General features: G+C 50.4%; 1 protein-coding gene across 1 annotated transcript in view; it reads right to left on the bottom strand.

Moving 5' to 3' along the window:
* Positions 1 to 14,682, bottom strand: part of WWC1 (WW and C2 domain containing 1) — a 149,628-nt gene extending 134,946 nt beyond the window's left edge. Inside the window, exon 1 of the mRNA XM_059063072.2 lies at positions 14,420 to 14,682. Within this exon, the coding sequence (XP_058919055.1) occupies positions 14,420 to 14,538 (119 nt within the window). The 5' untranslated portion in view covers positions 14,539 to 14,682. The remainder of the gene's footprint in view (positions 1 to 14,419) is intronic.
* Positions 14,683 to 15,074: the final 392 nt, after the last annotated feature.

Raw genomic sequence — 15,074 nt, 5'->3', positions numbered from 1 at the left:
GCTCGCCGCAACTAGAGAAAGCCCAGGTGCGCAGCAACCAAAACCCAATAAAGCCAAAAATAAATAAATAAGTTTATTTTTTAAAAAAAGAAAGAAAAAGTACTGCTTCCCATTGTTCATAGCAGCGCTATTTACAATTGCCAAGGTATGGCAACCTAAGTATCCATCAACAGAGGACTGGATAAAGAAAATATGGTCTACATGTACAATGGAATACTACTCGGCCATAAAAAAGAATGAAATTTTGCCATTTGCAGCAACATGGATGGACTTGGAGGGCATTATGCTAAATGAAGTATGTCAGACAGAGAAATACAAATGCTGTATGATATCACTTATATGTGGAATCAAAAAAATACATCAAACCAGGGGATAAAACAGAAGGAAGCAGACTCACGGATATAGAGAACAAACTACAGGTTACCAGTGGGGAGAGGGAAGGGGAAAGGCACAATATAGGGGTAGGGGATAAAAAAAAAAAAAGAGGGGTTATTATGAGACTGTATGAAATCACGTGTGTGAAACTTTTGAAAATTGTGAAGCACTACAGAAGTTAAAGAATCTTTCATTTAAAAAAAAAAAGCTAAAAAAAAGAAAATACACTACTTGTTGCCTCTACAGTGAGTGCCAGGATCTCCTGACTTGAATTAAGAAAACCTGGTTGGGCTTCCCTGGTGGCGCAGTGGTCGAGAGTCTGCCTGCCGATGCAGGGAACGCGGGTTCGTGCCCCAGTCCGGGAAGATCCCACGTGGAGCGGCTGGGCCCGTGAGCCGTGGCCGCTGAGCCTGCGCGTCCGGAGCCTGTGCTCCGCAACGGGAGAGGCCGCAACAGTGAGAGGCCCGCGTACCGCAAAAAAAAAAAGAAAACCTGGTTGTAAAGGTAGAGCAGTGATCACTATAGATGGATCCTACTTAAAGGTAAAAGCAAACAGTTTTTCCGACTACAGAACTTTTAAATTCTATAGCTGGATCTTTGGTGTCATTTACAAGACCTATTATTTTCTAATACAGCATCCTCTTTATTTTCTTAATCTGTAAGTATTTTGTTCATGTCCTTATTATGTGTCCGTAAGCTCTATGAGGAATGATGTCTGTCTTTGGTCACTGCTGAACCATCTTCTTACCACAGTTCCCACCAGCAGCCAAACACACAAAGGTAATGGCATTCTTTGTTTTTGATTCTACCCGACACGCAACAGAAGTGGAAGGTAATTTGTGCACGGCTAGAGCCACTTCAGATCTGAGATGACCCAACTGACTTCTAGTGAACCCAGACAAACATCCTGAAGGATGTGCCACTGGGCAAAGCAATAATGCTGCAGTCCAAGCCCACGAGCCATTCAGACACCAAAGCGTCCGAAGGGAATTTGATTTCTGCTAAGTCTTTCATGCCAAAGTAACAAGAGATGGGGCTACTTTGAGCACAACAGTCTATAAGGAGGGTGAAACAAAGATGCTGATCACCACCAGGACAGGGGAATGTGGTCTAGGAAAGTGATCCTTGGAGGAATTTTGAAAAACTGACTGTACTCAGAAAAAGAGCTCACTCACTGTGCTCACTGAGAGAGGAACATCTCCGAAAATAGGAGCAGAGCAAACAGAAAGGTCTAGCTATCCAGACAGACCCTGAGCAACTGAGCGAAGTTGCTACTCAAGGAATCACAGTAGTGAAAGGAGCTATGGTCTGAATTACCAGAACAAATTCAGTATTGCTCTCCTTGACAGCCTAGCCTGGCCTGGCCTTCAGGGTGCATTGTGGTGGCAGAGAAAGTGGCACCCTAGTTCTGCCACTTATTAGCTGTGCCATCACTGGCAAGTTCTCAACTGCCTGAGCCTCAGTTTCCCCAGCAGCAGAATGGAGATGGTAACGGTTCTCACCTCACAGGGCTGCCAAGAGAATTAAATTGGAAAAAGGCACTCAAAGCACTCAGCTCAGATCTTTGCACTATCTAGAGTCTCAGCAAGTGTTGGCTATGATGAGTTCTTATCCGCCGGCCACGATCTACATGGTGACAACATCTGCATTCTCCACTCCCTTGGAGTCTCGAGGACTCAGACGTGTGCATGAAATCCAGACCGAGATCTGCTGGGTTCTCCACTCCCTTGGAGTCTCGAGGACTCAGACGTGTGCATGAAATCCAGACCGAGATCTGCTGGGGACAGACAGCAGCTGCCCAACCCCCAGACCTACAACTCCAAAGTAGCTTAGACCAATTTATTTAAAAGCATTACTCCTGCAATGCGAGTTGGAAGATTTTCACATTAAGGCAAAGATGAGCCCAAATCAATTTGATACTTAACACATCAGGAAAGAAATAGCAAGATAGATCTAGAAGAGGGGAAATTACCAAACTGCAAGGTGCCTGACATCCCTCAATTATCTCCTTCTCCCCCCCCCCACCCATAGCTATTTTTTAATACTTCCTGAATCATCTTCAGTTTTCCATGTGGAACTGTGTAACTCTTAAAGCCCCTTTACAAGGTACTTTAGCATAATCTCATTCAAACTCTACAAGCATTTTGAGGAAGGGAGGTATTTACATACAGTCGTGTTTCTCCAATGTGGCTGTATTCCAGAGTCAACTGGGGAGATTCTAGAAATCGCATGCCCAGGCTATACCCCAGACCAATGAAACCAGATTCTCTGCGAGTGGGGTGGGCATGGGTACTTTTAGCACTCCCCCTCTGCTAAGTCCGATGTGCAATGGAACTTGAGAATCACTGATTGATCCTATTGTCCCTGAGATGCAGACACAGGCTCCCATACTCCATTGTAGAAAGGAGACCAAGGGTCATTATTCCCCCTTCATAGAGCAATGAAGACTAGGGCTCAGGAAGGCCAAGAGACTTGCTGCTATGAGGAAGGGCCAGAAACAGAATCCAAAACTCCCAACTGGGGAGCAGCCATTTCCTGGCTTGGTGCAGTCCTACTGTGGGCCAGCCACTGAGCTGCCTATTAACAAGAATGGAGAGGATGCGGGTAGCCACACTGTCCTACTACAGCATAAGGCGCTATGGAGCCCAGTCGAGGGAGATGGGGAAGGCCTTTTTACACTTCATTTGTGAGCTGAATCTTGATGCAAAGATGTGAAGCGACGGTGAGGCCTGGTGAAAGAAGTGAGGAGGTCCCGCTTGGACAATAAGGGTTTGGGGATTGATCCTAAAATGTTCTCAAGCCAATGAAGACCATTTCAACGGGCTGCGTCGACCTGTGCTTGGAAGGCTCTTCAAACCTGAACAGTTTTTGCCCGCGACCACTCACAAAATACCTTATGTCATTCTAGCTGCAAACATTTGGCCAGTAGTTCCCAGACTTGAGGGGGCAGCGGAGTCACCTGGGATGCTCCTTAAAAGACAGCTCTCAAGGCTCCACCCCCCAGAATGTCTGATTAGTAGGTCTGAGGTGGGACAGGAGAGTCCACAGGTCTAACAACTTCCCAGGTGAAGCGGATGTCCTCGTTTGGGACCACATTTTGAGAACCACTCGGGCCTGGTGACCAGTTAGGAGGCTGAAGAAATATCCAGGGTCCTCCACCTGCGGCCAGCAAATATTTGTTTTATATCAGCAGTGGAAATAAACCACTCAGGCTGGTTTGAAATTTTTTGAGCTATTAAGATACCACTTAATAGTCCCATCTAGCAAACGTCTTTGTTGTCTGGGAAGATGTGTATCTGCTTAAGTATGATCCATTTTTCCAGAGAAATGAGAAGAAAGAGGTTTATGTCCGAAAAAATTCTGGTGCTCAAAATATACGAACTGAGCAGAAACTACAGAACTACAGATGAAGCTCTCAAGGAGGCCTTAATCCCTGTCGTTAGAACTGTCCAGACAGTGGAACTTAAATACAATGAGAGACCTCGAACTTCACTGTGGCTTACAAGGTAGCTTCTAATTTATTCCCATTTTGCCAGTGAAGAAACTGAGGCTCAGGAGGCTTTAAGTAGCTTAAACAAGGTCAGAGAACTAGCCAGTGACGAGGCTAAGGATGTACAATCCAAGTCATGGTCAAGGGGAACAAGGCCTCTAGGAGGCCTTGCCTCTTCTCCACACCTCACCTGCACTTCCTAGACTCGAAGTAAGACTGGGTTAGGGGTGAAGGAGCCCAGAAGCCCTTCCTCTGAAGAGCGGACTCGGTACAGGTCTCCTGGCTCAGCATCAGGGAGAAACAGGGAAGACCCGTGCCCTCTGTTCCTCTCTGTGACCATGGATACATAACTCCACACATTCTAATGTAAAGAGAATTTCCTTCTGGCTTCTGGGATCTGCTCAGACCTCCTGCTTCCCCATCCTTTATTTTACAATGCGGGAGCAAACCCGACTGGATTTTGCCACCAGTCAGGCTCTGGGTCAGCAAAAGAACTGGAATAAAATTGCTCATAGCGAGGCAGTAAAACAGTGCTTGCTCCTAGAGCCACTTCCTTTAGCTTGCTTAGCATAAGAGGGAGGGCCAAGTTACACCTGCCTTCTTCTTCAGTTCCCTGTCTGTCAAACAGCGATGAAAGGGTTTCCCCCGACTCCCCTACCCCACCCTAACCCCCGATCCTCCCAGGTTATTGCGAGGATTCAATCAATCAACTGTTAGCGGTCTGCAAAGCAACAAGGCACAAACCAGCAGCATCATGCGCTGGAAACACCAACTTCCAAGCCCCACAGCAGCCCTACTGACACAAACTGGGTGTGTGGGTGGGAGTGAGGGGGTGGGACCGGGCTTAACAAATCCTCCACATGATTCTGACGCTTCCCCAAGACTGAGAATCACTGCTCTAGAATGTAAGCTCCACGAGGACAGGATTTTTGATGGCTTAATCACTGCCAAATCCCCAGTGCTGGAACAATGCCTGGCGTATTACAGACACTCTATTCGTTTACGGGCAGTCAATAAATATTTCTAAGTTGAGTCCAGATGAAACAGACGAGGAAATAAACCAAGGTTCAGAGAGCCCGGCATTTCTATTTGCACAGTTTGATGACTGTCTCTCACTAATTTGTAGTAAATGTTACGAGTTGGAGACTGTCTTATGTCACACTTGCATTCCCAGCACTCAGCCCGGTGCCCAGCTCATCCTAACAGGCTCTGGGTAACACCCTAGGGAAGGCGCAAAGGTCTCTCAGATCCAAAGCCCAAGTTCACACAGCAACTACCAACAGGTGTCCTAGACAGGGCCATCCCTCCAGCTTCCTAAGATGGGTCAAAGAATTCTGGCAAATACCAAGCCCCGAGTCAGAATGTAATTTATCTGTTTAACTGTTTGCCCATCTCCCTTGCCCGAGGGTACACCCCACTGTAGCAGGGACTTTGCTCTGATCCTTGGTTAGGGCAATGGAGCCTGAAGCCCAGTAGGCAACTCAATAAATACCTGCTGAATGAATGTCCAACCCCTGGCTGGGTGAGATGTGATAAACACCAATGCCCTTCTGCACCACCTCCACACTAAAATCAGCCGGTTCTCAAACAGCTCTCCAACAGGGCACAGGGAAGCACGAGTGAAGGGCCAGGATATCAGAGCAGTTACCAATGAATTCCAGAGACCTCCAGTTCCACAGCAGCCGTTTTCACTCAGCCATGACCACTGCAAGTCATTATGCCTGCTTCACACACTGCCCTGGTGCCAGCTCCCTGGCAAGAGTCACTTTACTTCAGAAATTCCGAACAAGGGCTTGACTCTGATAAGACGAGGAGGAAAAGAATTTATTGGTTTATTTACACAATGAGTGCCCCAGGGTGGTTTGCAAACTCTGATGTCAACGCAGCTCAGGTGAGCCCTGCTGCAGCAGGAAAAAAACTTGAGTTGGCAAGGAAGGGACAATGGTTCTCGTCTCTCTACCAAGGCAAAGAAGGGTAAGCTAGCCTAACTAGTCACAGCTCCCATTTGAAAGCCTGGTGTGTACCAGGCACTGGGTAAGACCCACCATGTCCGAGGTCCTTTCATCTCCCCACAACCCTCGGGGGTAGGTAGGTCCTACGCTTACCTGTGTTTTACATAGTAGAGAAGGGACTTGTTCAAGGTGACTTACTATATGTAAATGACAGAGACAGGACTTGCCTTGGTGTCCTCTGGAGATCGTTATGGAGGCCTTATCTACTTCAGGGAACAGTGTGGTATGTCAAACCAAAGTTCAGCTGGAACCACACAAACATTTTCCTCCACAGTGAGCAAGGTATACATGCTGATAGATGTGTTGTTTATTTCTCTGTAGTTACAAAGGTCCCTTTTCCTTTGCTCCCTTCCCCTCTTGCCTTCCTCTCTCCAAATTCACTGAAAAAGGCTGCAGCGGTGCAAAGAGTAAGGCTTTGAAATCAGACGGGCCTAGATTCAGATTCCAACTCTGCCCCTTTCTACCTCTATGACCTTGAGTTTGTCACCTGGCTGTTCTTAACCTCAGTTTCCTCATCTGCAAAATGCCAGAAAAATACTGCGAGCAACAAACTGTGTTTGGCCCATGCCAGCTACTGGATAAACATGACTAAATATAACTATTAGCATCATGATCACCAGAGGCCGGTATGGTTCTCACTGTTAGTGATACAAATGCACGTGTAAGAAATTCCTGGACTACACAACGCCATGCTCAGAGAGCCCTAACTATCCAAGAAAAGCCACGACAGATGCAGGATTGGAAGGCTGTCCCAGGGTCATCTCATCCTAGCAGCCACCTGATGCCTGGATCTTGATACTTTATCCTTCCAAGTCAGGTATCAGTCAGTGGATCCTAAGGGCATCCCAGAGACAAATCAAACAAGTAACCGCCACTGGGCAGGGAGGAGGCCAGCGTGGGGACAGCCCGGCTGCCACCAAACCAAGCCCGGCAACAGCAGGCAGCCGGCTGGGGAAAGTCAGCAGCTGCCGTTGGCCTGGTGTCCTGGCTGCCACAGTGATGAATGGAGCAGGGGAAGAAAAAAGCCAACAAAGGTGTCCCTAATCTTGATGCAGCTTCATTTTTTTTTTTTTTTTTTTTCTGGCCGACCATTGAACGAGAACTTAAGCCTCAGTCCTTTTTCTTTGGCAGACATTTGAAACTGAAAGATCCCATTTCTCTCCAATGGTGAGATGTCATGGGTAGAAGCACTGAAGAGGCAATGGGGGTGGAGGTAACCCACTGCACTTGTCCTTTGCTTCCCTTCTCCCTGCTCTCTCTATGCCACTCCCTCTCCCCTGTCTAGCATCTTTATAGAATGTTCTACGTTCCCCCCACACAACAACCATGAACGCCCCCCTTTATTTTGGCAGGAGCTTTTCTGCTCAGGAGCCGGAGGCTTAATGGCCCGCTGGTGAAGGTTAAATAACAAAATGCCACTGTATCCAGTTTCTGAGTGTTCTCTTCTTTTATCTCACTCTGAAACAGGGATTCAGGGCAGCCGAGAAGCTTGTCAGTAGCAGTAACTAGAGCCTCTACCTGTTCCACATAAAGGTGTGTGGCCCACTGGCCCCTCAGTGCTGGGAGAGGCACGGCATGCATTTCTCACCCAGACTCAGCCCCAATCCAGCCCTCAGCCCTGTCCAAGTGGAAGTACTAGGAGATGCTACCCAGGCCATTTCTCCAAGAGGAGTGGGTTTCTCTTATCCACGGCCCCTCGTTGAGCCAGGGGCAGATCCCCATAGCCTGGAGGCAGACGTGGCTGGAGCCGCTCAGCAGACAGCTGACTGCAGTGAAGTTGGCACCCCCTGCAAATGCTGCCAAAACCTGACTGAGGGGCTTCTCTGGTGGCGCAGTGGTTGAGAGTCCGCCTGACGATGCAGGGGACACGGGTTTGTGCTCCGGTCCGGGAGGATCCCACATGCCACGGAGCGGCTGGGCCCGTGAGCCATGGCCGCTGAGCCTGCGCGTCCGGAGCCTGTGCTCCACAACGGCAGAGGCCGCGGCAGTGAGAGGCGCGCGTACCGCAAAACAACAACAACAACAACAACACCTGACTGAGGCTTCCTGCATCCAGAGAGTTCTGCAGCAGCATGCCGGCCACCTTCCAACTCCCATTTATTCTAGCCTCGTCTCTCCTTATGTGCACCTGAGCTTGGCGGTCCAACCTTCCCAGTAACCAAGGCAACCTGATTCGCTTCTCTTCAAAAGGGCAGTGTTGCCCAGCTCCCAGGGATCCCAGGGGAGTGGGGAATCAGGTCAGTTTGGCGAGGCCAAAACCGGGAGGGGTGGTGACAGGGAGGCGCTGCCTTGGCTACTAAGTCCCTGGCCTTTGGGAGCATTTACCAGCGAGACTTGGGAACGACTTTGAACTCTCTCCACATACCGCATCCTTCAGAGTTTCTCTGCCTCCTTCTCTGTTCCTTCCCTCCCTCCCTCCCAGAGCTCTGGTTAGCTGGCTGCTCCCGGAAGGTAGACTTTGTGCCCGATAGTCTCCTAAGCTGCCATGTGGATCTCATTGGCTTCTCTGATTAAGCTTCCTTGGCAACATCTTTCCCGGAGATCCACAGCAGGCTCGCCTCATTTTAGGAGTAAATGGTAACTTTCCAGCCCAGCTTGTCAACAGGGCATCTGGAGCCCTGAAATTGGCAATAGCTAATTCGAGTGTGGATTCAGGAGTTCAACCAGCTGGGCCCTAATCCTGGGTGCATCACCTACTGGTGGTGACCATGAGCAAATATAAATTCTTAACCTTTCTAAATCTCTGTTTCCTTATCTGAGGATGGAGAAAATAACAGTACTTACCTTATATGGTTGGCAAAAGGATTAAATGAGATCATAATATAAAACACTTGGTGAGCAGCACAGAATACATATTAGGAGACTTAGCATTTATTATTATTTTATTCATTTGTGGGTTCCAATGCCTCGTATTTCTTCCTGTTAGCTAGACTAGTGCTTTTTAACCTTATTTCTTTCTTAATGAATGACGTAAGATATTCCCATGCATTGCAGACTCCCATGAAATATGTAGATCATAAATTCAAGCCTTGGAAGGAGAAGAAAAGCCCTCTAATAATTGTAAAGGCCCAAGCTAAAGGTATTAGTGGATCATTAAAAGCAGAAGCATGGAGAATAGAGGCTTTGGGTAAATTCCCTGGCAGGCTGGTTATAATTCCCACTTAAGAAAGCTTGTCAGAATGTAAATTGGTGGAAAGTGACATTAGTCCAACAATAACCTTAAATCTATTTAAATTGATTATAAAAACAGTAATGCACTTGCAATTGTTGGTACTTTAACTGGTCGACATATAACACATTCCTATGACAGGACTCAGAAATGAGTGCAATGCTATGAAAGAAACTTGCTGGTCTGCATAGTCAAAAAGGATTACAAAGAATAAACCACAAGCATAAAATATTCTCAAATTATTACCATGGATGAGAAGACACTGGGTCTGATTTTTAGGGAAAAGTTTACATAAAAGAAAGAAGAAAGGAGACCTCTACTAGAGACTCAAGGTTGACATTTGCTGTGAGACCTTGGGCAAGTCACCAGTCTCTGAGTCTGTTTCATCAGTGAAATGAGAGGGCTGGATTACATGACCAGAAAGGTTCATCCCAGCTGCAAACTGCTACAGAGCTGGATGGAGACTCAGTCTCCATTTGACTTAAAGTTATTTCCTAAGTACTTCCTAGTAAAAGCCAAAAGGTTTGGCATTCCCAAGTGTCTCCTGTATGTTAGGTTCTGTGCCAGCTGCCCTACGTGATTTAACTTATTTCATGCTCATAATGGCCCTTGACAGCTTATGCGCATCACCCCATCCTAGAGAAGACAAAATCAAGGCTCAGAGAGAATATGTAACTTGCCAAGGTCACTCAGGCAGCAAGCAGCCAATCCAAGATGCCAGGATTCAAAGACTCAACCTCTTTCCATTTTCTACACCACTCACTGGATAACCATAGCCTGGACACACCAGAAATGGCAGCAGGTAACTGAAATCATGCCTGTCCTGGCTCCATTTCCCAAGGCCAAATTCCTTAGGCAGCGGAGCAGAGGTCTTAATTCAGCAACGGATTCCAGGCAGCTGAGTGGTTAGAAATTTGGGTTCTGGAGTCGGCATGCCTGGCATTCCCATCTCAGCTCCTCAGAAGGTGAGCGGCTTTCCCCAAACTTAGCCCCCCTGAGCCTCGGGTTTCTCAGGCAGATAACCTATTCCCAGGCTTGTTTAGGGGGATTAAAAGAAGTTATCCGTGTGAAGCTCTCAGCAGACTACCTGAATATAGTAAATGCTCAATCATTACGTCCTACCTAGCTAAACAGGAGGGCAGTGATGAGCAGTTTTTAAGTTAATCTCTGGCAGGGGTTATGAACCCGGGGTCTACAAACGCCCTGAAATTATGTGCCAAAAGCCGTGTTCATGCTTTTCTTCAGGAAACGTCCTTAACCTTTGTCAGATTCTTATAAAGGTCTGTGACCAGAAGGAGATTAAGATCTTTTGCCTGCTGTAGACCCAACGTCTTACACTATGAATCATTCCTGAAATAACAGCGTTGGCAAAAATTCCTCCTCAGATCATGAGAGAAGTTGCTGGGTTCTCTCAACATGGCCTCCCAGACACGTGGGCCTCTAGCACTGATCACACAGCCCCAGAAACTGCCCACAGAGCTCCCAGGTGGTTCCTAGAAGAAGGTCAGAAGACAAACCCCCCAATGAGCAGGAATTAGGCTTCAGGAACGTTCCCAGGCAGGGCCAGTTCCAACAATCCATTCTTCCTTGGAGAACAATCAGTGTGTTTGTTGTTGCATACCTCTAAGTTAAATATACCCGGGATGCTGGCTCTTTGCTGGAAGCTCCCAGAAGCACCCGGGGTTACTCTGCTAAAGGCATGCTGCTCCACGGCCTGATCTGCAGCACCTGATTCCCCACAGACCTGTCACCTTCTCAGACCAGCCTTGTGTCGGGAGGAGCCCGTGGTGCCGTTGGAGCCTTTGGCCCAGTAGGCAGGGCCCAAGCTGCCCACTGGCCCCTCTCCGGTTGTTGGGACAACCGTCCTCAGGAATTTCGGCCTCCCAGTCTTCCCCTGGGTGAGAAGGGGAGAGAGCTGGCAACCCCCCGGTGAAAGGGGAAGCTGAAAACTGGATTCCCTACCCCCAGCAGCCTCCAAGCCGGACAGCACACAAAACAGCTCAGGCCCAGAGAGGAAAGTGCCAGGACATTCTTCAGGGTTGGTAACCCGAGACACTATTCTGTTTTCTGCGGCTAAGAAATCACTTTTCTGGCTGAAGGACTATTTGACTTACTTCTTTTAAATTCAGGGGAATGGACAGGTGTATCTCCTTGATTCAGATAAGGAAAAAAACCAAGACAAATGGGAGCGCGTGCACACACACACACACACACACTCAAGGAGTAGAATCTTTTTTTTTTTTAAACTTTTTTATGTGATATTTTGTTTCATAGCATTAACCAGCTGCAGAGAGGTAACTGCCTTGGCAGAATTTGTCTCCCCTAACCTCACCACCCCAAAGAAGCCTGGCGCTTTTCAGCCTTGTTAAATGTTCTCCTCCTCCTTTCAGCCCCCTCACCCTCCTGCCTTACCGCCCCCCCCTCCCAATTCTGCCCTGGAGTCAGGAGGGAGAAGGCGAGGCCAAGCCCGAATCAGTGAAATCCTATCTGAGCACTGGCAGGGGGCTTAGACACATCTCATCAACCTTCTTCTCTCAGCAAAGGAGCACTTGCACCTCAGAGAGGTCAAGCGATTTGCCTGAGACCACACAGGTAGGATGAGAAGGCAAAACTCCCTTCTGGGGTGTGCAGGAGGGAATTCCAGGGAGTCAGAAGTAGATACCCTCTGCTCAGCTCGTTCCCCAAACTTTCAAAGTTGGCTCACCACAACAGTGAGCTCAGAGCCCCTCAGCGCCCCAAGCTCAGGGGCCCTACCCTGGGCTGGTGCAGGTGGGATGACCAGGAGATATCAATACAAAGATGCAGCATTCAAACCAGTGGCCTACAAGGCGGAGAAAGCGAGCAGCTCTATGAAGTGCCAATATGTTTTTAATTCCTGCCTATCTGCCTAAAAACACAGGCTGCACAGCCCTGTTGCTGGAGCCGTGGACAGGCCCCAGGAGTGAACTCAAGTATAATGGCACTGTTGTTTTTCCCCTCCACTGTATTTTTAAAGGTTCCCTAGTATTGGGGGCGATAGATATTACTAGTTTCCCCTTTATGAAAGTGGCTAAAAAAAATTCAAATTGGGTTGATTTAAAGTCAAATATTAAGTAAGCAATAACACAGGTGGATCTAGCAAAAAACGTGGTCCACATAATACTAAAATTTGGGAAATTATGCTCTAGTCAAGTCAGTATCCCACAGAAGCTATACTGCTTGCCCTCTTCCAAGGGTAAAAAATGACCATTGTTTAAGAAGCTTTCTACAGCTGTGTTATCCTCTCAGCACCCCAGAGAAGCTCCTAGATGCATGACCTGGGACGAGTTACCAGTGTCCTCAACATTCAACTGCTAACAGCACACTGGCCTCGGTAGCTGCTGGGACCTAAAAAACGAGAGGACACAGAAACTTGAACTTGTGCCTGTATTAGGAGAGGACAAGGGACTGTCCAGTTCACCAACACAGCAACAGAGTCCCTGGGGCAACTGACCCTGAGGGGGGCATGGGGAACGAAAGTGAATAGGACCACAAGTGTGGAGGTTAGAACTTCAGAGCTGGTAAAGAACTCGGCATAAGGCAGAGGGGTGGAAAGATCAAAACACAAGCAAATCGCACCTCCAGGCCTCAAAGTTTGTCTCACGTTTGAAAGTGGGAGTTGGGCCTTGATCTTCTATGTCCTTTCCAACTTTGAAGAGTTCCACTGTTGGGCTTCTCTGGTGGCACAATGGCTAAGAATCCGCCTGCCAATACAGGGGACAAGGGTTCGAGCCCTGGTCGGAGAAGATCCTACATGCCACGGAACAACTAAGCCTGCGAGCCACAACTACTGAAGCCCGCGCGCCTAGAGCCCGTGCTCTGCAACAAGGGAGACCACCGCGATGAGAAGCCCGCACGCACCGCAACCAAGAGCAGTCCCCGCGCGCGCCAAATAGAGAAAGCCCGCGCAGCAACAAATACACAACGCAGCCAAAAATAAAATCAGTTAAATAAATAATTTTTTTAAAAAAGAGTTCCACTATTACTCCTTCCCTTCCAAGCAAATCATTTGTCTGACAAATAGGGAAACTGAGGCTCAGAGGTAAAAGCAGCTTGCCCCTGGGAGGCTCTCCAGCGTTAAAAATTTCTCTTCCGGATTAAATTGATGAGACTTTCAGCACGGTACTGAACGCAGAGGAGGTACCCAGTAAATGTTGAATGAATGAACCAAAGTGCTCACAGAAACCACGAGGACTCTCAGTTCACATTTTCTTTCTGCTCTTTCTCAACCTTCACCTCGCTACACACCCCATCCTGGACTTCTGGAACCTCCATCCCAACCCCACGGGATGAAGGGTCCAAACAATTCACCTCCATTGCTTTACAGGCACCTGACACCCAAGGTCACAGCGACCAGGTGAAAATTCCACATTCCTGAGGCACTCTGACCACAGAGGTGACAGCAAAGCACAACAAAGCGGTCCCAGAGGGTGGTCCTCCCCTCCCCCCAGGATATTCATGGGGAGGGGTGCGTGTGTGCAAAGAAATGCCAAGCGGTCAAAACCAGGAGAAAGTCTGGAAGCTAAGAGCCACACACTCCACCTGCCTCAGCAAAAACAAATCCGTTGCTCCAGCCGGCCTGGTGCCCACCAAGGTCAGGACGCGCTGGTGCAGGGCTGAGGAGCCGCGGTCCCCAGAGGAAGGGAGGGAGGAGAAAGAGGGATGGGCAGGGCTTTGCGGAGGCCTCTCACCTCCATCTACATCCTAACAGCTTCCAAGTTGCCGTGAGATTCCTGAAGAACGGTCTCCCCGATCAGACCTCCCCCGCTCCTTCCTTTCCTTCCCTCTCTCGGCCTCCAGGCCCCCCAGACTGCTCCCGTGCTCCTCTCAGAGCCGCGGAGACACCTGTCAAAAACCACACTCCAGGATGCCTTCCCCTGCACGCACGCAGTGTCCTTCCTCCAGCGGTCTCCCACTGAGTCCGGGGTGCCTGCCACCCGCTCCAAACCAGATGCTTCCCCATCCCCCCTCCTCCCCCACCCCGTGCTGGGGAAAGCCTTCCCGGGAAGCCCCAGCAGCACTCGGCTAGGTTGCTCCCCCAGCCCCCGCCCTACCCAACTAAGGGGAAGCGAGGGGCGGGGGGCGGGGCTAGAGCTTAAGGTCAAAACTCCGGGCAGGTGCCGGCTGGGGCCTGAGTCCTCATCAGAGGAATGCGGTGGCGGCAGCCTGGGCCAACTCACTTGGCCGTCCCCTCCTCCGGGCAGCCCATCCGGGAGGGAGCAGCGGTCCAGAAGGGGATGAAGGTGGAGCGTGTGGGGTGCGGGACACCGAAGAGGCTCGCCGAGCTCCTCGGCATCCCCTGTACAATCCCGGCTGGTGGCCCGTGGGGCAGGAGGGGGCCTCTCGGGGTCCTACCTGTCCCGTGGGTCGATCCAGCTGGTGGTGCGGCTCGTGTGGTCTATGTAGTAGACCTTGCCGTCGAAGTCGTGCGCCTCCTCCCAGCCGTCCGGCAGGGGCAGCTCCGGCCGGGGCATCTTCCCGAGCGCGGCCCGCGCTCCCCCATGCAGCTCCCGGCCGCCGCGGGGGCCCCCGGCTCAACGGCTCCGGCCGGCTCTTTTCGGCTCGGGCGGCCGCCGAGGCACCATGATCTGGGGAGTGGCGACCGCGGACTGGGGGCCCTAGTGAGGGCCGGCTGGGGTGGCGGCGCTGTCCATGCGGCCCTGCGGCCCCGGCCCGGCGCCGCGCGCTCCTCCCGCCGCCGGCCCTCTCACGCTGCCATGTGCGTCCGCAGCGGCGCGGTGCGGGCCTGGGTGCGCGCCCCGCCGGCGTGGCAGAGCGAGCCGAGCGCAGCTGCCGCCTGCCCTCCTCCGCGGCGCGCGGCGCCCTGCAGCCTCCACGCCGCCGCCCGCCGCCGCCTCTTCCTCCCCGCAGCCGGGTGCTGTCCCACCTCTCAGCTCCGCTGTTCAGCGATCGCTCGGCTTGCGACTTCTGCCTCCGCCAGGTGCGGCTCGGGCGGTGCAGGTAACCGCGCTGCCCCGGAAACGGGAGGCGGAGCACCGGGCGCCAGGGT

This window comes from Kogia breviceps, chromosome 4 (assembly GCF_026419965.1).
Source record: "Kogia breviceps isolate mKogBre1 chromosome 4, mKogBre1 haplotype 1, whole genome shotgun sequence".
Taxonomy (NCBI): Eukaryota; Metazoa; Chordata; class Mammalia; order Artiodactyla; family Physeteridae; genus Kogia; species Kogia breviceps.
This window is presented reverse-complemented; position numbering and strand designations above follow the sequence as displayed.